Source organism: Crinia signifera, chromosome 1, assembly GCF_055691185.1.
Source record: "Crinia signifera chromosome 1, ASM5569118v1, whole genome shotgun sequence".
Taxonomy (NCBI): domain Eukaryota; kingdom Metazoa; phylum Chordata; class Amphibia; order Anura; family Myobatrachidae; genus Crinia; species Crinia signifera.
In genome coordinates, this window is record NC_139217.1 from 386,436,874 (window position 1) to 386,460,588 (window position 23,715).

Here is a 23,715-nt window from a genome sequence, read left to right on the forward strand (position 1 = left end):
CCGCAGACTAACCCTAGCCTCCCCTCCTACAGACCAACCCTAGCCTCCCCTCCCACAGCCTAACCCTAGCCTCCCCTCCTACAGACTAACGCTAGCCTCCCCTCCTACAGACTAACGCTAGCCTCCCCTCCCGCAGCCTAACCCTAGCCTCCCCTCCCACAGACTAACGCTAGCCTCCCCTCCCGCAGACTAACCCTAGCCTCCCCTCCCGCAGACTAACCCTAGCCTCCCCTCCTACAGACCAACCCTAGCCTCCCCTCCCACAGCCTAACCCTAGCCTCCCCTCCTACAGACTAACGCTAGCCTCCCCTCCCGCAGCCTAACCCTAGCCTCCCCTCCCACAGACTAACCCTAGCCTCCCTTCCCGCAGCCTAACCCTAGCCTCCCCTCCCGCAGACTAACCCTAGCCTCCCCTCCCGCAGCCTAACCCTAGCCTCCCCTCCCGCAGACTAATCCTAGCCTCCCCTCCCGCAGACTAACCCTAGCCTCCCCTCCTACAAACTAACCCTAGCCTCCCCTCCCACAGCCTAAACCTAAATTTCCCCTTCCACAGCCTAACCCTATCCCTAATACTTATCAGTGGAATGTGTTGAGATTCTGACAACCGGAATGCCACTGTCGGTATTGTGACCATCAGCATCCTGACAGCCCGGATGCTTACTACAGCCCCCAAAAAAACTGTTATAAGAATTCACATTGGGCCTGATTTAAAGATGTACACTAATCAGTTCATTACTGCTCATCTCTGATGGTAAGAGGACTGCACGTGGACACAATGTGTACAGCACATGTGCATCTCTACATATGCGCGGACACTCTCGGATTGCCAAGCTGCAGGATGATTGATATGCTGCAGCATCAGGGGGCCCCACTCAGAGCTCAGGGACAAGTTGAATCAGTCTGGCAGAGGTATGGCTCATAGGGATGACAGTTTCTACGTTTACATTCAATAGGTCAACACCAAAAGGTTGACATTGCCAAAAGATCGATATGTACATGGGTCGACACAAGTAAAAGGTTGACATGGAAAAGGTTGACACATGTAAAGGTTTACATGAGTTTACATGTGCGGGATGTATTAAAATACATTGCTGCCGCAGCGATGCTAGAGCATATGCAAAGCGATGACGGAGGCCCCCGTGATACCTGTGATGTGGTGTGCAGGGGGGTTTCCGTCACATCCCCGGCTCAGCGGCTGTCCCCAGCGCCTCCTCCTCCACCCTGCAGCCGGAAGGACATCCGTCCGTGACATACTGCTACTGGGAGGAGGAGTTTCATGGAGGAAGGGGAGGGGGGCAGGCATCTGCGGTAGTCGGCGATATAAGACCATAGGCTTCTATAGGGTATCGCCACCCTGCGAAGACACGGCGGCCAGTACATTTGAAAACGGGGGTTTTACTGCATTTTTCCCTTACTGCATCCCACCCTATATATGTATAGCTAATACTGCTCCTCACCTCTTTGCGGTGGCAAACATCTACGCACACACATACACACACATATGCTCATCATCTCTCAACAGTAGGAGCTCTTAAAATACTGGCCATTCATAGCGTAGTAAAGTCATTTTTTGATCTGAGTGGACATTTACACAACATTACACCAATATGCACGAATGCCCGCATCTGCCTTACGCGCGGGGGGGCAAGATCATTCGATAGTCACTTACATCTGCGAGCGCCCTAAGCAGAAAGCGGGAAGACAGCTGATGTCAGCTGCCCGCCCCCTGCACCCATGTCACAGGCAAACCTCCATGGGAACGCCCAGCGTTTTCATGTCAATGCACATTCCCATGAGCTTGACGACGACCCGTCGCCCCATGTGCTGTGTGCGAGCGGCTGGCAAATGCTGTACCCACTCGCACACAAAGGCTGCACATACACATAAATACTTATGTGCATGCGTAGTCTCTAAATATCGCTCCCCTGTGCGAACGGGCAGGGGATTGATTCAACTAGAACAGGGTAGCCTACCCTCCCGGAATGTTCGAGCCTGAAAACATGGCATTGCACGTCGGGGCTAAAATGACACGACCACTCTAGATATGCCCCCAATTGGGAGCCCATGGCTCCACCCCTGAACAGCCCCTTTTCCCCTCCCGGTGATGGTCACGCCCCCTTGCTTCACTGAGCTGACTGCCCTTTCCCGGCAAGGGCAGCCAAAAAGTTGGCATCTATGAACTAGAATCACCCCCTAGATGCAATGCAATCTAGTACAAAACGCACATACACTGTAGCACATATGGCACCGTGTATGGGCACCTTGATTTAAAATTTTTACCAATTAGTTACAATAATGCCATAATCCTTTAACTCTGCACTTCTACCATTGCTAACGTTATTGTGACTGTATACTGTAGAATATAGTAAATCTATCATAGTCAGATCTCACAAATACCAAATTTATAATCCGTAAATGAATAATAGAGCCGCTACAATTGTGAGCAAGATTCCAGCACCTCTGCGCTAATATTTATACATTCCTAATTTCTCCATAGACTTTCTGTCAGCAGTTACTGGGGAACTAAAATGACCCTGGAGACAAAACTGTATGTATTATTGATATACGTTAGTAATAATATTAAACACTTTCATAAAGGAACAACATGTACTTTCTATTCATATTCCCTTACATGAACTGCAATGTGACTCTGGCCTTTACTGAGTCAGAGCTGGTGCAATGCATTCAGCAAGTGTGGTCCAGGCCAGTGCTGGTGCACACAGTAAACACGTCACTTTATTAATGCCAGAAATTCTGCACCCTCACAGCTGAAATCTGTTAAGTGTTCAGGGAAGGGAGATTATAGCAAGTTCATTTGTAACAGACATATTCTATTTCTGGGTCTGCAAAGTAAAATTCTGGCTTTCCAATGCTGCTCTGCTCTAGAGTGGCTGGTTTCAGTGTGGCTGGTGTCACATTTGTGTCCTAAAATTGGCATATTTCTCCTGTTTACAAAAGGTTACATTTTTCTATGTTTTTCTCTCTTTTTGTAGCACTATAATAATAAGTACTATTTCCTATCTGCTGGGAGAAGCTCAAAGTAGCCAGTATGGGGTTTGGTATCAGCGTTTTGTTTTGCAGATTGCACTTTCTCTAACTATGCAAAAAACACCTATGCGTAGGTATATTTAGATGTATCTTATTTTTGCGACTTTTTAAGCTTGAGGTGGAACAGACACTTGAGTGGGGGTGCATGTATCCAGCTGCTGTGAAGTTCGACCACACACACAGGCACCCTTCCAGTGCTTCCACTAGTGGGGTGGCCACGCTAATTTATCTGGAATTGGACTACCACGGAGGAGAGCTCTCGGGGTCCCCAATAACAATACGACTTAGTGATACCATCAAAGGAAGGAGCTGCTCGTTGCAATTATTTTCTTCAAGCACACTAACAAATGAAACGACAACTTTGATTGCCATTATTATATGGCAGATGCTACGGACTTTTGTATTATTTAGTAGTGACTAACCATTTGGATGATTGTAGCCAAAAATTTGTGCTGCTTGATTCCAACACTATACAGATGAATCTGCTGTTTAATATTTTGAATGATGTATTGTATATTACATTTTATTGAATTGCTGTTTTTGTGATTAAAAGACCCTTTTGGTCAGTACTTAAAAAAGAGCAAGCAGATATAATTATTATTATTATTATTATTATTATTATTATTATTTTTTTACTATATCTGTTATTACAGATCACCAAGTGCGGTATAATTATATTTTGGTGTGCAAGTATTGGTCACGTACAGTAAGGGAGTGTTCTCACAAACCCCATGCAGGCCAAAAGAGACACTGTACGCACATATACGCCTGTCAGGAGAAGATGCATCTTTTGCCTGTACAAAATACACACTGATGACAATGACGACTGGCAGCTGCTTCTGATTGGCTGAGCTCATCCTAATCCCTGCCATTGGGATTGTTGTGATCTATTCCCACTATTTATTTGACATTTGCAATGCAGTTCATGGCAGGAAAGCAGATTCCCATATGATTTGCCGGAGGTCAGAATACTGACACTAGCATCCCGAAGATGGTAATCCTGACAGGGATCAGGTAAGTATACTTACCCTCCTCCCTTTACCCTCCCCCTTCTAGTAGCCTAACCTTAACTTTCTACCCCCACCCCACAGCTTAACCCTAACCATCCCCGCCAGTGCCTAATCCTAACCCCCTCACCCAACCACCTAAATCTAACCTATCTGCCCTACATCCTAACCCTAACTCCCCTTCTATGTGTCTAAACCTAACCCCTTTAAACCACAGTTTAACCCTAATTCCCCTCACTATGGCCCTTATTCTGATCGGTGCGGATATTCCCGCATTCTTACGGAGCGGTCCGCACGCCACGGTGTTTTGCCGCGTGCGGCCATCGTCCGTAGAAACGCCCACGTGTCCTCCGCATTCGGACGGACTCACTCTTTAAGAACAGGGCGTGTTTACGGACGACATACAAACCATGCGTGTGCGGGAGAAACACTCCGATTCTGCACGGTATTACAGAGTAGTACAGAGTATGCTCGGGAATACCGCATCCGAACGGGAGCCAAGCGGTGCTACCGCCCGTAAGCGGAGTATTTACGCCAAACAACCCACTATGATGTATATTCTGCAATACATCACATGACCCACTTATTCAATTACCTATCCTCATAAAAAACTTCTTATTTGGAATTGGAATCAATTAGATGCCAATATATCCTTACAAGCATGCCTAACACATGCATTGCACACATTAACCCTTACAGCAATTGAAGTGCAATGGTTTCTATTAAAGCACTGACAAGCGTCCTATTAGTGAGTAATGAGTAAAGGAGTAGATTCTATTGGGTTCAGGTGTTAATGCTTGTAGTCATTAGGCGGTCCGTTCGCCTACCGCATGAACGAGTGGTGTCCGCAAAGCAATAGTACACTTGTGGACACCGCACATTTCTGCCCTTTTTGATCGCGTGCATTCGGAGTGGTATCCGAATGTACGCCCCCCAACATAAGTGTACTCCCCCGTGTCCGCCCATGTTTCCGCCCCGTTTTGCCCACTTTGAAACTACGCCCATGTGTCATTCCGCATGACGCCCATAATACGCCCATATTTCCCGACTGATTGCGGGGAACAGTTTTGGACGGGATTTGGCCGAACAGGTACGGAGTCAAGGCGTGGCACATGCGCGTTGCGTTCTCCACGCATGCGCAGACGCCGTAAAGACGCGATCCGAAAGTATGCGGTAAAGTACGCGTCAATCAGAATAAGGGCCCATATCCTAAACCCTCCCCTCCCCCTTCCCCAGCTGCACACTAGTCAGCCCCGCATTCTCACCAATCAGGATGCCAGCTGTCAGTATTCCAGTGTCCTCATCCTGATGGTTTTGATGTTCTGGTGCCAGTATTCTGAAGGCAACTGTGATGCTGGCATCGGTATACTGACCGCCGAGGAGGCTGACTGCATCCCCTTTTATGTAATTGAACATATACATTACTTTATCCTTGCATTTTCTTATGTATGTAATTGGACCACACATACTACAGTAAATTATTAATAAAAGTGTCCAGACATAGACAATCTTTCTTTTGTAAATTCGTTCAAGTACCATGTTGAATATGAATTGTATATTATTACTTTAGCTGCTGCCTCTGTCACACTACATAAGGCATAAACAAGGAGCATGTACTATACGACTGCTGTTCTTTCCGCCATCCTGATGAATATAATACTACTTCTCCTGGTGGGAAGTTGACATACAGTACAGTACAGTATATGCTATCCTTACAGTTAAAGCTCTGGCCAAACAGTCATATACATTTTGCTCTGAAAACTGGGCTTTTTCTTTTTTACGCCTGTGATTTTGGTGCAGAATGTGCCCAGTTGTACACCCGAGCCCTAAAATTCTACTTAACCATTTGGGTGCCAAGGGAATTTGTCAAAATAGGTGTGAAAATTGGCAAGCAAACGTTTTTATTAACCATTTAAGTGTCAATGTTGCTGTGAGAGATCCTCAAAATAACCGTAAAAAATGTCAGTGGCGCTCACAGCGAATGTTTGGGATTTTTTTTGGGGGGGTACAATATTTAACTCAATTTCAATTAATTGTGAGCGACGCTGGCATTTGTAACGGATATTTTGAGGATCGCTCACAGCAACTTTGGCACGGGTTAATAGCAGGGTTGCCGACCCTCCCGGAATTTCCGGGAGTCTCCCGAAAATCGGGTACCCCCTCCCGGCCCCCGGAAGGGTGGGCAACCCTCCCGGATTCAGGGGGACCCCTGCTGACCCCCGGATTGCGGCATTAAAATGCTGCAATCCTCGGGTCTCAGAGGAGGGGACGGAGCTAAAACGGCACAATCGCGTCATTTTAGCCCCGCCCCCTCCACGGAGATCACTGAATTCGCTGCTTTAACAACATGGGGGCCGGGCTTAGTGATGTCACTCGTAAGCCCCGCCCCCTGAGCGGCTGCTGAAACTCTCCTCTCCGGGCTTCTCCCGGAGAGGAGAATCTTAAAGTCGGCAACCCTGGTTAATAGCTTTCTACTTCCGGTATGTGACTCAGTGATTCAGAGTGAATTTAAATGGACCTGGATGTCAGCAGCTTTTATTATCTGCCAGGTGAGGTATGACATTAGCGAGCCACAGCAGCAGAGCTCATGGACTATAGTTACTATATATGACTTAACAGCAGATATTGGCTTCTCTTTACTGACACATAAAACATTGTTTTGAAAATGGAGGTGTAACACCAGCATCTAGCTAATGTTTCCCAGTCATAAACTTGTTCACCTGTGAACATAAAATAAACCATGTATTTGCCAGGTTTTATGTACTCCCATTGTTGTAAAATCTATTATTTTAGCAGTTTTATATATTTTTATAAATGCCATTTATGGCTGGGGTTAGGCAGTAGTTGGTTTAGCATCAGCCATTACAACGTTGTAAATATGTGGACCATACAGTCAATGCTAGCAGTTGTGTCATTTACAAGTGTCAGTTATAGAAAAGGGAAGAGATTTAAATGTGTGGAACAGCAGCGACTGCGGTTAGTGAAAGGCAGAGAGGTGTGACAGAGCCTGAAAATATTAAAAAAAAAATAGTTTTTCTGCAGTGTCTATCTAAAACTTTTTACACTTGACTACAGTTTTTCTATATACACACCAGCAATAATATTGTAATCATTATTTAGTATAAATTTTGAATATTGTAATGAAACCTGTGCCCTGAAAATCTGGGTCTCCATCATATTTATTATAGTAGTAGTAGTACGTTTATTTATAAGGCGCCGTACATAGCAAACAAAAAACAAATGACAAGGTAACGTACAGGGTGTGTTGAAAAATACAGTATAAATAGGGGTAAAGCTGGTAGAAATAAAGTCAGCATCAGTTCAGAAGTAGGTGTCAAAATTGTCAAGGAGACTGAAGATGAAGTAGAGGAAGTGAAGAACAGGACAGGAGCACAGGTGAGGTAAAGAGGTAGGGTGAGTACGTGAGGCAGGAGGACCCTACTCATAAGAGTTAACATACTAAAAATAGGTGGGTGGACGAACGAAAAACAACAGGATAAGTAGGAACGGAGGGGAACGGAGGCAGGATAGGAGGATCAAAAGAGGTTAGGAGGAGGGATAGGCTAATCGAAAAAAGTGGGTTTTGAGGGAGCCCTTTTACACCTACAAACCGAGTTGCACCCTGGTTTTTGTGCCAGACTCCAACCAGTGGCTTTATGACCCCTCTTGCACCGCCATCCCCATCCGGCATGATGCTGGGTGGGTGGCGTCACCGGAGGCGGGTCCTGACCCGGCACTGGGAGATGAGAGCATCTCCCAGCGCCCACTATTGCATTGCAGGTAGCATCGACCTGGGTTACCCATTTACACTGCACAGGGAGCCATGATGAGCCCGTGTTCAGTTCAACCCTGGTCACTACCCAGGTTGAAATGCCAGGCAGTATTGACTTTTGTGTCTTCTTTAACATTAATTTAAATCAAAATATGTATACAGTATCAACATATTTGTTTCAGAAACAGACTGTGTTAGATCTGTCTTTGTGAATCTATAGGATTAAATTACTGCTGTGCTGCATTGATATATAAACAGTGCATCTTTCTGTTTTAAACAATAAAAACAGCGACTGTGTCTTATCCGCGGCAGCCTTTCCCAGACATGACGTATGAGCTGATGGCAGTCGCCAAAAGGAGCAAGTCTCTGTACTAATGTACAGTCCAATTAATGTAAGAGTCACCCAGCTGTTCAAAATCATCGCTGCATTGATATAAACAACTAAAACATGTATATAGAAAGTAAAGTACATGTGTTATTCAGTTCTTGGATGTATCTTGGGTTCTCAACATTACTTAAAAATGTAAATGGGAAAGTCGTCTTTGATTCCCAAAGCAGACAATGCCTTCAATTTGGTATATACTGTACAGTATAAATGGTTTTACAGTATGAATAATGTTTGTTCAGTCAATATAACCCATGATATTTTCAATTAAAACAGACAAAAAATCTATTTTATACAATATAATTGCATGCTATTTTAATACAATACACATTCCTTGTAAACGTACAGTATCTCCTGGGAATAAATACTGAGAATACTGATACGCATATAAACTGAAATACTCATAACATGGAATACCGGTAGACATATAACCTGGAATACCAGTACGCATATAACCTGGAATAGCGGTACGCATATAAACTGGAATACTGGCAGGCATATAACCTGGAATACTGGAATACTATGCATATAGGGTGGCCAATCCCAGGATCGGGATCGGCGGGATCCCGGGATTTGGCCCCCAAAACACCAGGATTTCAATCCCGGGATTGGTGTATCCAATCCCGGGATTTCGGGATTAGACTGCGCATGCTCAGTCTAATGCTGGGCAGTGTCTGAGTATCGCTCAGATGCTGTCCGACTTCCCCTTTATCCGGCAGCGCGGCCCTGCGCAGCGTGACAAGGTCATAGGTCACGCTGTGCAGGCCGCAAAGACAGCCGAGACGTGCTGATGGCTGGCTCCCGGAGACCCCGCCTACCCACCCGGCTCACAGACAACAATCTCGTCTCTCCCCCACCCGGCTTCCTGCCTGCTCCAGCCTACCCACCCGGCTACTTGCTCCCTGAGACCCCTCTCGGCTCCCCGCCCACCCTTCCGGCGAGCCTACCCGGCAACCAAGTAAACATGCGGGGCATTTTTTTTTTAGGGAAGCCAATCCCGGGATCCCGGGAAACCCGGGATTGAGCATTTTTCAATCCCGACTACCGGGATTGAAAAAATGCCCCGGGATTGGCTTCCCTATATGCATATAACCTGGAATACTGGTACCCATATAAACTGAAATATTGGTATGCATATAGCCTGGAATACTGGTACGCATATAACATGGAAAACATGTACGCATATAACCTGGAATACTGGTACCCATATAACCTGGAATACTGGTACGCATATAACATGGAATACTGGTACACATATAACCTGGAATACTGGTACACAGATATAATGGAATACTGGTACGCATATAACCTGGAATACTGGTACACAGATAACATGGAATACTGGTACACATATAACATGGAATACTGGTACCCATATAAACTGAAATATTGGTATGCACATAAACTGAAATAACGGTATGCATATAACTTGGAATACCGTTACGCATATAACATGTAATACTGGTACGCATATAACATGGAATACTGGTACACATATAACATGGAATACTGGTACGCTTATAACCTGGCATACTGGTACGCATATAACCTTGAATGCTTGTACGCATATAACCTGAAAAACTGGTACTCATATAAACTAAAATATTGGTACAGTAGGCATATAACCTGGAATACTGGTACTCATATAACCTGGAATACTGGTACACATATAACCTGAAATACCGGTACGCATATAACCTGGAATACTGGTACACATATAACCTGGAATACTGGTACGCATATAACCTGGAATACTGGTACACATAAAACCTGGACTACCGGTACTCCTATAAACTGAAATACTGGCACCCATATAACCTAGATGTAATGACACCGAAACCATGGGATGAGGCTATAAAAACAAATTTAGTCTGGTTGCCTTTATTTTTCAAATAAACACCAATATACACACCAGGCTCACGGACAACTATCTCGTCTCTCCCCCACCCGGATTCCTGCATGCTCCAGCCTACCCACCCGGCTCCTTGCTCCCTAAGACCCCTCCCGGCTCCCCACCCACCCTTCCGGCGACCCCACCCGGCAACCAGGTAATCATGTGGGGCATTTTTTTTAGGGAAGCCAATCCCGGGAAACCTGGGATTGAGCATTTTTCAATCCTGAATCCCGGGATTGAAAAAATGCCCGGGATTGGCTTCCCTATATGCATATAACCTTGAAATACTGGTACCCATATAACTGAAATATTGGTACGCATATAGCCTGGAATACTGGTACTCATATAACCTGAAATATCGGCATGCATATAACTTAGAATACTGGTAGGCATATAACATGTAATACTGGTACGCATATAACATGGAATACTGGTACACATATAACATGGAATACTGGTACACATATAACATGGAATACTGGTACGCATATAATTTTGAATACCGGTACACATATAACATGTAATACTGGTACGCATATAACATGGAATACTGGTACACATATAACATGGAATACTGGTACGCATGTAACATGGAAAACTGGTATGCATATAACCTGGAATACTGGTACCCATATAACCTGGAATACTGGTACACAGATAACCTGGAATACTGGTAGGCCTATAACCTGGCATACTGGTACGCATATAACCTTGAATGCTTGTACGCATATAACCTGGAATACTGGTACTCATATAAACTGAAATATTGGTAGGCATATAACCTGGAATACTGGTACTCATATAACCTGGAATACTGGTACACATATAACCTGGAATACTGGTACGCATATAACCTGGAATACTGGCACACATACTGTATAAGCTGAAATACCGGTACGCATATAACCTGGAATACTGGTACACATATAACCTGGAATACTGGTACGCATATAACCTGGAATACTGGTACACATATAACCTGGAATACAGGTAGGCATATAACCTGAAATACCGGTATGCATATAACTTAGAATACTGGTACGCATATAACATGGAATACTGGTACACATATAACATGGAATACTGGTACACATATAACCTGGAATACTGGTACGCATATAACCTGGAATACTGGTAAACATATAACCTGGAATACAGGTAGGCATATAACCTGAAATACCGGTATGCATATAACTTAGAATACTGGTACACATATAACATGGAATACTAAAATGCATATAATTTTAAATACCGGTACGCATATAACATGTAATACTGGTACTGATATAACCTGGAATACTGATACACATATAACCTGAACAGGGGCGTAACTAAGTTTTTAGCGCCCCCCCGCCGGATGGTTTTTCGGCGCCCCCCTCCCCCCTCGAACACCCCCGCCGCCGCCCGCCCGCCCGCCACCCCCCCACCTAACCTGACCCCCCCTTCTTACACTTACCTGTCCCCGCAGTCTGCATCTCGCCCGGCTCTCTGCCGGGACCTGCCTGACGTCACGGTCCCGGCCGGCTCCTGCTGCTGCAATGAAAACTGACTCTTAGAAAATGGCTGCCCCCATACTGCAGACAGAAAACTGTCTGCAGTATGGGGGCAGCCATTTTATAAGAGTCAGTTTTCATTGCAGGCAGCAGGAGCCGGCCGGGACCGTGACGTCAGGCAGGTCCCGGCAGAGAGCCGGGCGAGACGAAGACCACAGGTAACTATACCTCCGCAGCCCCCCGGCGGCGCCCCCAATTTCTCTGCGCCCCCCCGCCACCGCGGGGGCTGCGGAGGTATAGTTACGCCACTGAACCTGAAATACCGGTACGCATATAACCTGGAATACTGGTACACATATAACCTGGAATACTGGTACACATATAACCTGGAATACTGGTACGCATATAACATGGAATACCGATACGCATATAACATGTAATACTGGTACGCATATAACCTGGAATACTGGTAAACATATAACCTGGAATACAGGTAGGCATATAACCTGAAATACCGGTATGCATATAACTTAGAATACTGGTACACATATAACATGGAATACTAAAATGCATATAATTTTGAATACCGGTACGCATATAACATGTAATACTGGTACGGATATAACCTGGAATACTGGTACACATATAACCTGAAATACCGGTACGCATATAACCTGGAATACTGGTACACATATAACCTGGAATACTGGTACACATATAACCTGGAATACCGGTACGCATATAACATGTAATACTGGTACGGATATAACCTGGAATACTGGTACACATATAACCTGAAATACCGGTATGCATATAACCTGGATACTGGTACACATATAACCTGGAATACTGGTACTCCTATAACCTGGAATACTGGTACACATATAACCTGGAATACTGGTATGCATATAACCTGGAATACTGGTACACATATAACCTGGAATACTGGTACACATATAACCTGGAATACTGGTACACATATAACCTGGAATACCGGTAGGCATATAACCTGGAATACTGGTACACATTTAACCTGGAATACTGGTACTCCTATAAACTGAAATACTGGTACCCATATAACCTAGATGTAATGACACCAAAACCATGGGATGAGGCTATAAAAACAAATTCAGTCTGGTTGCCTTTATTTTTCAAATAAACACCAATATGACCCTGGCAGATTCAGAATAGGAATCGGCTATATTCTAAGCAACATGCTGGTATGGGCCCTCTTCTTACCTCAGTTTGTAAAGAGAACTGAATAAATAAATAACAACAAAAAAAAATATGAGAACATTAGGCCCCACAATGCCTTGAGCCCTAGACGGGATTTTATGTTGTCTAATGGGTGATCCAGCTGAGAATTTTCTTTTTCATGAATTATATGTGTGTTATGTTCTTCCAGCTCTGTAGTTGCAAACTACAATTTCCAATAAAATTGACTGGAATCATTTATGTCTTCGGTTAAATGCTAAGGACAGATTACGCTTCTCATTTCAAGAAAGACTACCTTCCTGGTCTGTTGTAATTTACAGTTTATGGTCTTGATGGAAGTAGTTGCAAGTCGAGCAGGCTGCGAATTCTGTAACATTTCCTCAGCAGTTTAGTTCCATGGGATTAAATAAAAAGGCATTTCATTCAACACATTATATTTCTGCCCTTAATGTGGTCAGTTCATGGAAGGGTTTAAGAATTCCTGGACATAGAAAGGTTTTGGAATTTACAACTATTAGCTTTATTTAAAGTGTTTGGCTTTGCATCCCACAATCCAGATTCTATTTCAAAGAATGTTTTTATTTGGAAGATTGGATAGTCTTTCACTAGAACATGCACATTCTGTAGTTTTCCAAATGACAAATACTTTATCCGCAATATTTTCAAACTTGCCAAGAAGAAGAAAAAAAAATCATATTAATGCTAAATTGTGTTCTTAAATCGTTAATAAAGATTCTTGGGCCAAGGCTGTTTGGTATATTATATACTGTAGATATATTTTTTGTACATTCTTTGCTGTTCCTGCACCCAATGGATACAAAATCACATTTTCTTTCAACTGTGGATTCATACTTTCCAGACCAGTCATGTTTGATATTATATTAACCTTTGTACAGTTCTAAAAACCTACTGTATATGAGGAGTTATGATTTGGGTCAATAGCTAATGGTTTCGACCAGATATTAACCGGTAAATGTAATAGAATGAATCCTTTGTCCAACAATGGCCGTATTTTTAAAGCGGCAATCATTCACAAGGTAAATCCAACCTGTTGTTTTTTCTTGTAAATGCTCGCCCCTTTACAAATACAGCCATTCTCAAACAAACACCTGCACCTCCGCACCCTATTATATTTACCCCCATAAAATCTGCACATTTTGCCTGGTAACCTAACAGAGCAGTGTCTTACATTTGCCACTGCTCTGCTAGGTTACCAGCTTACCCAGTACAAATGGGATTTGGCTCCTATGTAATTAAGGACAAAGCCTCAGGCTGTTCAAAAAGAAATAGGCTCACACTAGGAATATGTCATTTGTTTTGTGTGAGGCTGTAATTATTCAGCTCTATGACTTCCCAAATGAGTCTCCCATTAAGGCATGCGGTGGGAAGAAAGGTGGGCCCCCAGAACATATATTCCTCATGTGGGCATTGTGGAGTCAGTTGGAGGGACAGAGATGGAACATGGGGCTGCAGGCAGAGATGGAAAAGCTGTGAGGGATCTGAAAAAAATCCCTCTGCTGCTTAAGTTGCTCCATAAACAGCAGCTTGTGAACACATTTACTAAAGTATGGGACTGTGGAATTTATTGGGGGAGAATTGTAACCAGGAGATATCTGTAATATCTCCTGCATTACATGAATAATGAATGAGTCTGACAATTTATTATGAAAAAGTAGATGAAAATTTTATTTTCACCTGCTATTATAGAAATTAAGTGACGATGAACAGACCCCTCGGTGAACAGGGAATCAAGGATTCCATATTTCTGTTTAATTCAAAAAGGTCCATAAGAGGATTTTCTTGTTTTTGGTTAAAGCTGAAAAACCTAAAATCTGATTTTTCTGTAACATTTGAAGGAGTCTATGTAGATGGCAGGCAGACAGACAGGCAGAGTACACAAAACAGCAAACAGTAAGAACAGTAAAGAAACAGTGTATACAGTAACATAACCTGTAATGAACATACTTTCCTCAAGATACCGGAAGGCAATGCAAATGCAACAATGCATTAGGACCAAAAAGAGGGATCCCAGTCTACATTTAATGTGGCCCTGAATCTAATCAGGGCACACACAGGGCCATGTTATCCATGTTGACTAGGCTAAAGCCTAGGGGCCTAGCACGGACTGGGGAACCATTTTTTTCACCTGTAGTGGGGTGAAAGATTGAAGTGCCAGAGAAGTCCTGAAATAACTTGAAGCCCAAGGCCCGGCCTGGGTTAATACAGAAATGAGTACACATTATGCCAAAGGATCCAGTTTCATTCCTAATGCCCAGATAGACATAAGGCCTAAAGACACAAGTTAATCTAAGACTGGATTAATAGGACATCTGAGACACATGAAACAGGTTATATCCCAACAGCTTTTGACACCATTAGGAATTATTTGGCTCTTTCCATTGGGGTCTTCTGCTATGGGTCTGCTATCTACTCAGTCTTTGGCCTTAATTTGGCATTTTCCACTTAATTGTGCATCTTCTCTCTTGCCTAGTAGTGCCTCAAACTGGGATGTGCCACTTTTTGGCATCTTTTTATTCCAGAAATGTTATACACAATTATTTGTACCATTGGACCGTCTGACTTACTTTACTCCGTAGGACCATTTATTGCATTGTACAAGCTTTTAATACCTATGTGATATGTAAACTTATCCAAAGCAGAGTGCAGTGTAATTATAGTTTGCTGTATATCCCTAAGTATGCAAATATATTCATGTTGTCATAGTAGCCAAAACTTCCATGGCCAACAAGAACAATTCGCATGTACTATAACATGTCAGTGACATTGTCTATGCACACGATAGACCGCAGTTAGTGTTTGGTGTCCGCTCACTTTGCTCACCATGCTTTGGGAAATGTGCCTCGCTGTGCTTGGCACTTATTCCTATTCCTATCATAGTCCAGGTGGATGGTAAAGGATGAAACAGTTGAGAAATAGAACTTGTGTCGACCATATAAGTGTCGACAATTGTCATGTTGACGACTTGTACTTTGTGAGCACTATAAACCTTTTACGTGTTGACCTATTAAGGATGTCAATCTTTTGAGCATGTTGAGCTGATACATGTTGTCTATATGGGATCAATCCTATCAGTGGCAGATTGGCCATAGACCTTACAGGGAAGATTCCCAGGAGGCTGGCGCACCTGTGAGGCTGCCTTTTTTTTCTGTAGCCCCATCCCCTTCCTGTCTCCCACATAAACAACCTTTGCCGGTTGCAGAGTACCAGATAATGCAGATACCCATCTTTGGACCTTATTCTAGTTGACTCGCAAAACTGCGAATTTCGCAGATGCCACGCACCGATTTTCCTGCATACATGCGAATGATGTTTAGCAATAACCTCCATTCACAGCCTTGCATGCGGGGGCAAAATCATTTGATGATTGCCGATCATCGAATGATTTCTCAAGAGCTCGCAGACATAAGACACCTCTCTGGTGTCTTAGATATGCAACGTCTCTGTACGGAAAGAGGGCGGGCAGCTGACATCCACTGACATCAGCTAGCCATCCCCGGCACCCGCGCCACAGGCGCATTTCCATGGGAACTCCCTGCGATTTCATGGGAACGTCCATGAAACGCAGAGTGTTCCCATGGCCGCAACCCCTCCCCACAGTCCCATGCCCCCCATATTGCCCCCCCCCCGCCCACACTGCCAGGTGTGAACGGGCCAACAAATAGGCAATTTGCAGTGAATGCTCACACAAAGCAGCTGCATATGCACTTAAAAGTTTATGCGCATGCGCAGACACAAAACTTTGCTCCCCTGTGTGTATGCGCAGGGGAGCGAAGCAACTAGAATAAGCTCCTATATCCATTGTGACATCTATTAATGGGACAGGTGTAGGCACTATCTCGTGTGCAAATTGAAGGGCTCCGCTGGGGGAGAAGGTGAGATATTTGTGATATTCCAGGGATTAAGTTAAGATGTTTGTCTGCTTTATGGAGGTTTTGGGATCTGTGTTAAGTCTCGGTCATTTATTATTTTAAATGTGTAGGTTTGTGGTTTGTTAAAGGTCTGGGGGTCACTAGACACCTAAGCATATTGAAACCAATGGCTTCCACACAGGTGTAGTAATAATCCCGTCTATTTTAAGTATTTCATTTGGTGCCGACCCACGAGGCCACTTCTAAAAAAAAAATTCCAGGGCTTCTTTTGGTTCCCAATCCGCCCCTAAACCTATTGTCTGTCGACCGAACTAGGGTCAACATATCATTATATTGCTATTGTTAAGCTCACTGTGAGGACCAGTCTCAATTTAACTTACTATGAACATGCTTTTTTCACTTAAGTACATACCTGTTCCCTTACAGTATTTCTAAGCTTTTATAATAGAAACAAATTAAAGCATTTTACTCTTTCTTTTTCTATGGCTTTAAATAACACTTGGCCACGTTTGGAATGGGATAACAGCACAGTTCATGCTTCATCATACAAACAATGCACATTTATAAATAAACCAATCTGTTTACAATTTTAAAATGTAAAATTTTGACACTTGAAATAAAAGCGAACCCATTGTCCTGTCTTTCACAGTACACATTACTTAATTGAAGTTGATATGAGCAGTGCACTGGGGGGGGGGGGGGAATAAAAATCAAATTTCATAAGAAAAAGGTCCCATTGTGATTCTAGGCAATTACTTACAGCTGAATGTTCCCCTGCTACAGACCAAAAGTGCGTGTGAGTTAAAGAACAAGTCATGATCATGAGAAGAGTCTGTGCAGATGAAGAATGAAATTGATCTTTGGGAGGTGACCCTCTCTTATACAAAAGGAGGATTAATACAGTAATTAGTGCGTGTGTGTATATTAGGATACTGACGCCCTAATGTGTTATGATGATATGCTTCTTTTCTATTTATTCTAGCTTTAGAAAAAAATGTGTTTTGTTGAATATTTTAAACTTGAGTTCAATTTTAATCCCATGTTTTCCATATGTTTTATTTAAACCAACAGACATTGACGAATGTAGCACTATTCCTGGTATTTGTAATGGAGGAGAATGTTCCAACACAATCGGTAGCTATTATTGCATCTGTCCACGTGGATATCTCACATCTGTTGATGGCTTGCACTGTATTGGTAAGAAGAATATCTTATTGTCCTTTTGTTTTTTTAACTGCCAAAACAAATTAATGATTGCATGGAACAATGGGCCTTATTCTAGTTCACTCTTTCTGACAAAATCCTTCTTAGATGGACAAAACCATGTGCACTGCAGGGGGCAGATGTAAAATGTGCAGAGAGAATTAGATTTGGGTGTGTTATTTTGTTTCTGTGCAGGGTAAATACTGACTGCTTTATTTTTACACTGCAATATAGATCTCACTTTGAATTAAAACCCCACTTAAATCTAATTATCTCTGCACAAGTAACATATGTCCCCCTGGAGTGCACAGGGTTTTGTCCATCTAAGAAGGATTTTGTCAGAAAGAGTAAACTAGAATAATGCCCAATATACTGTATTTGTAATATGTAATATTTTTAAAGAGAGACAACACAACATCATCCTAATGATTTCTTATTTTATTTGTAAACTGAGTTATTATCATCAGCAGCTGCAACACTAAACATGTAATAAGGGGGGGGGGGGTCGCTAAGTACATATATTACATACAAGTTAACATGTATGTTTATATGAGCTGGATGGATCTCCCACGGATTATCAGCATTGTACGCTCGGTAATAAGCATAAGCCATCAAATACTCTTTCTAAGCCCACCCCTGGTCTCCAGTGAAACTAGCCAATTTGAGCCCAGGGGCAGGCTTCTAAAGTGTTTGATAGCCGCAGAGTTGAGAACAGTTTGGAGGGGAGCAAGATGGGAGCATAGGAGACCATTAAGGAGAATATTGCAATAGTCAATCCATGAGATAACCAGTGATTAGATACCAAAATTTGTTGCACTCTGGGAGAAGAACGGCCTAATGTGAGCTGTGTTGCATAACTGGAACCAACAGGATTGAGCCATAGATTGGACATTGGCTTAAGAAAAGAGTGATGCCCAAGCAGCAGAGTTGAAGATAGTGTTGTCAACAGTGAACAGTGAGATATTGGAAGGAGGTGTGGAGACTCTAGAGTGGGTAAAGATGATGAGTTCCAATATTTCCATGCTAAACTTCAGTGAGTGATCAGGCATTCAGGAGGAGATGGCAAAGAGGCAGCTGGGTGTTTGAGAGAGGACAGAGGAAGATAGGTCAGGAGAGGAGAGGTATAGTTGCATATAATTTGAATGGATGTGGTATTGAAGCATGAAAGCGGTTAAGAGCCCATTAAGAGAACTGGTGTACAAGGACAAGAGAAGAGGGCCTAACCCTGGGAGACACCTACAGGAAGGATGAAAATGGGGGAAGTGGAGCACGAGGCAAGCACTGGAAAGGAATGGTTAGCAACATAAGAGGTGGCCCATTTAAAGACAGTGCTAGAGAGGTCAATTATCTGGTGAGGACAGTGGATGAAAGGATGATCCACATAGGTCCAGGGTTTAGTCGAAAGCAGGTAATTGGTGACTGTGAGCAGGGAAGTTTTAGCGACGTGGAGTGGAAAAAAGCCAGATTGAAAAGGATCAAGGAAGGAGTTTTTAGAGAGGGAGCTGGTGAGATAGCTGTATGCCAGACACGCAAGTCTGAAAAAAAGAGATCGGGTGGCAGCTAGCAGGTGAGGATGGGTCAAGATTGGGTTTTTCAAGAATAAGTGATACAAGAGCTGCCAAGGGGATACAGGAAGATATTTCTTGTTGGATAGCTTCAAATATTAAGGAAAAAAGGGAGGTCAAGCCTAGGAGAGTGTTGAAAGTATCAAAAGGTGGTGGGGACCAGAGGACTGGGAAAAGATGATTGGGGAAAAAATTGCTTGTCGAGGGAGTGGGCAAAGCTGTAGAAAGAGAAAATAAACTTGAAATGGAGGAAGTTTGCAAGAGAGCAACATTTTCCCTAGAGGCATTCAGCGGTGCATGAGCATTTTTGCAGGAACTGGAGTTTGGAATTCCAGGCTTTGGGTTTAGAATGGCAGACATTGAAAGAGGAGATGAGGGCAACAGAATTGAGTGTTTAGGGGAGGGTGGACTAATAGGAGAAGGCCGTGTGGTTGGACCAGGCCATGATGGATAGAGAATAAAGTATTGAGGGAGGATAGGATAGTGGAGGTCAAAAGACCAGAGATTGCATCTGGTGAAGGTGGTCTTGGAGCAGAGGATGTGAAGAGAGTAGATGGTGGTCAGTGGGGAGGAAGGGAGATTTACAGAAATCAGGTGGATCACACTGGTGGGTGAAGCCAAGGTCACTGGAGTGGCTAAGATGGTGAGTTGGGTGGAGGTCCAATGTGAAAGGCCAAAGGTTGAGGAGAGGGCAGAAAGATTAGTGGATGCTAGGTTAGTAATGTCAATAGGGATGTAAAAGTCACAGTTAATGATAGAGAGGGAGTTAATGGGGAAGCCAGGTAGAAACGTTGTCAAGGAATAAGGACAAGCAGTTGGGACAGGGAGGTAGATGGTTGCAAATGGGGTAGAAGTTGGATGAATGGGGTAGAAGAGCAGGATACAGTGGACCTCACTGGTAGAAATATGAGGGAAGGTTTGGGTGGGAAGAAGCAAAAGGTGCAGTTTGGGGGAGGAGGATACCCACCTCACCACTTTTGCAGTCATCAGGTGTGACAGAATAGATGGAGGAGAAGCCCTTATATGAGAGGACCGCAGGGAAGGTGGAGTCAAAGGAGGAGAGACAGCTTTTGGTGAAAGTGAGAAGGTTAAGAGAGTGGCAGATGGGCAGGTCATGGTTAGCAGGCAGCTTGGTGCAGATTTATCTGGCATTCCAGAGTGCACAGGAGAAAGAAAGGGAAGGGATAGTGGAAATACTGATAAGGTTAGCTTGGTTGTGGTTGCAGGAGGTGGCCTAGAACAAAGGTAGTGGTGAGAGTGGGCACTGTGGATTAGTGTGGGATAGGGTCAAGGAGCCAAAGAGCCATTAGAGTAAAGAAGTGCTTTTCAGAGGATTATTCTAAAAAAGAGTGGGTAAAAATGCTAAAATAAACAATGTTAAAAGTGAGTGTAGTAAAAGCAAAGTGCAGTGCATACTGGACTTTTTGGGAAGCAAACTGAAGTAACTATGTATTGAAAGGCCTGGTATATTGTGATACAAAACACTGGTTTATTGTGATATAAAAGCTGAGCATGACCACATCTGTCTGCTGTTTCACCACCCCACACCCATACTTTCCTCAATTCCCAGTGGTTTAACGGGTTTCCTCCTCACCAACTGCCCCATCCCATCACAGCTCCATCCCATCTTGCCCCGGCTCCTCTCCACCCCAACAACTATTCTGAGAAAATCTTTCAGGTATGAAATCCATATATAACCCTTTAACCACCACTTTAACCACCAAGTTTAAAGGGGATATTTATAAGAGCTTGGGGAGAGGTAACATTTTTATGTAATGGCCAGGTCTGATTTGCAGGAGAAGTCCCATTGCTTACCAGTGTGGGTGCTACAGCCATATTGCATTAGGATGATCTAGATTTTCCGGTGTCTCTCTGCTGGCGTGGGGTCCCACTATGCATTTTGTGGGTGTCAATGCAGGAGTCCCTCAGTGTTCCTCAGTATGCAGCAGATGCTACTTCTTGCCAGTCCTGATAGAGTACTGGGCCGCCATGTTCCTCAGGGTCAGTGATATCATGTCAGCTGACACCTACAGTCAATTCTCTGTCAGTAGTTTATATAAAGGAGGAATCTCCAGAAGATTCAAGTTGCCAGTGCAAAGTCAACTACAGACATGTCTGCATCCTGACGTGCTCCGCAGATTTTAATCTCTGAACTCACTTCCATGAAAGAATTTTCCAGCGTTTCTTACATATCTCAGGCTAAGTCCGAATCCGATCTATTACAGCCAAAGTCATGTTCCAGTCTGTCACAGTTAACGTCCGGTTCCAGGCTTTAACAGTCAATGCCCAGTTCCAGTCTTTCTCAGACAAAGTCCAGTTCAATTTCTAATGAACCCAAACTGAGTCCACAAAAAACAACTGCAGTAACATGTCACAGATAAAGTAACAACCAATCCACTCCTAACTAACATTTTTCAAACACAACATGTAAGGCAAAAGCTGAATGGCTGGTACTTTATCACTTACCATTTTATCTCTCTCAGAGCTTTAATAAATACCTCCCCAAAATCTTACTGGAGCATATATGCAAGCATAGTGTTTAGTGCAAAGTCAGTAATACAAATTCAGTAACAGTACCTGTTATCGAGTGGGTCTTGTCGGGATGTGAGCATAACACACCAGAACGCCGGACCTGACATAAAACTCTGCATTCCGGAGCTTGTAGTATCCGGTCCGGGTGGTGTCTTGTCCAGTGGGATGCCTGTGGTAGCTTTCACCAGGGACATGGGGAAGGGGAGATTACAGCCTCCCCGCGTGGCCCCGACCTTTTTGGTTTTTGTTACATGCCCGGACGCTACCAGCTCTGGAATGCAGAGTTTGATGTCCGGCATTCCAGGGTCTAGTCCGGGTCCGGTTTGTACCCATACCCCAAAATAAGAGAAATTGGTTCTTGTACATAAGGTGCTTGGTATGCAGAGATTATAGATTCATGTGTTGAAGATATTGATAGACCCAAACATTTTACCATGTAATCAAGCCGCTGATTCGGAGTTTCAGTGTGAAATCCAGACATAGCAATATATTAAATGTATATACTGTATAAACAGTTTACGTCTACTTATCTTATTTTGTCCTTAGATAAACCTTACATTATTTTCTCTGCATTTCATCACTACTCAGGTCACTTGGGGTAATTGTACAAGACAATCTTTTGTCTCCATGATGTATCCAATATACAAATGCATTAAATAAGTATAAACAACTTAACAGAGCACTGTGAACAAACCTTGATATTCTTTTTTTATGACCAATTACGTTAAAGAGATCGAGACGCATTCGTTTTCAGCTGTGGTTGTATCTATTTGGCCGGGGGCTGCTGTTACACACCACTTTGTCGAAAGCTGTCTCATCTAATGGGTTTGGTTTGGAAGTCCACCAGAAAGATTTTGTAACATGCAAAGGTTCAGATGCTGAAGATTAACATCAACCATTGTTGCAAGTGTCCTCGTGCTGACAGATGGATATCGCTGAAGCCAGGATAGCATTGCATGTGCTGACACAGGCATATATATCAAGCTGATTTAAGAAATGCTGTCAAAAACTTTTTTTTTAATACCACAGTTGATACAGAATATGTGTAAGCACGCAGTGATTGTAACCTTGGCTCCATGACCATGTTTGGATCGGTTACTCATATTCACCAGTTCACAAACCCCATATTGCTGTATATATTCATATTTACAGCCATCTAAATCATTTTACATATTACGTATTTCACTTTTAGTTTTCATATGCAGCACCTGGCGAGGTCCTTTAATACAGTATATCCTGAAGATATTCTAATATTATGTGAATTGTGAGAACTTTTTATTACAATATGTATTATCACAACCCTGTCTATTGCTCGGATGAAGTTGCTAAGGGCAACCAAATGCACTATGGGCTTGATTCAGACCTGATCCCTACTGAATGAATTTGCATGGCAACTGATTAATGATAGGGTGTACCTGTGTACAGCTCACAGTAAGCATGGGCGTGGCCATCCGACGATGGCTGCTACTTTTTTAAAATGCTGACCACTTGCAAGGTGATTGACAGGAAGTAGCATCTGTGGTTGGTAACCAGCCGTTTCATGGGAGTGCCAAGAAAAACGCAGGCGTGACAGAAAAATATCTGGGAGCCTCAGGGAAAATGGAGGCTTGCCTATGTGTCTTAGGAGAGCTTGAGTGATGTCAGCAGCAGGCGGATATGCCTGTATTTATCGCAGCTGCTGAGAAAATCTCTGGTTACTCTGAGACTATGG

The 23,715-nt window shown here is 43.4% G+C and overlaps 1 protein-coding gene across 1 annotated transcript in view; it reads left to right on the forward strand.

Annotated features, from left to right (window-relative positions):
* The window catches only part of FBN2 (fibrillin 2), a 224,848-nt gene that overhangs the window by 52,987 nt on the left and 148,146 nt on the right, over positions 1-23,715 (forward strand). Inside the window, exon 8 of the mRNA XM_083151552.1 lies at positions 17,776-17,901. Within this exon, the coding sequence (XP_083007678.1) occupies positions 17,776-17,901 (126 nt within the window). The remainder of the gene's footprint in view (positions 1-17,775; positions 17,902-23,715) is intronic.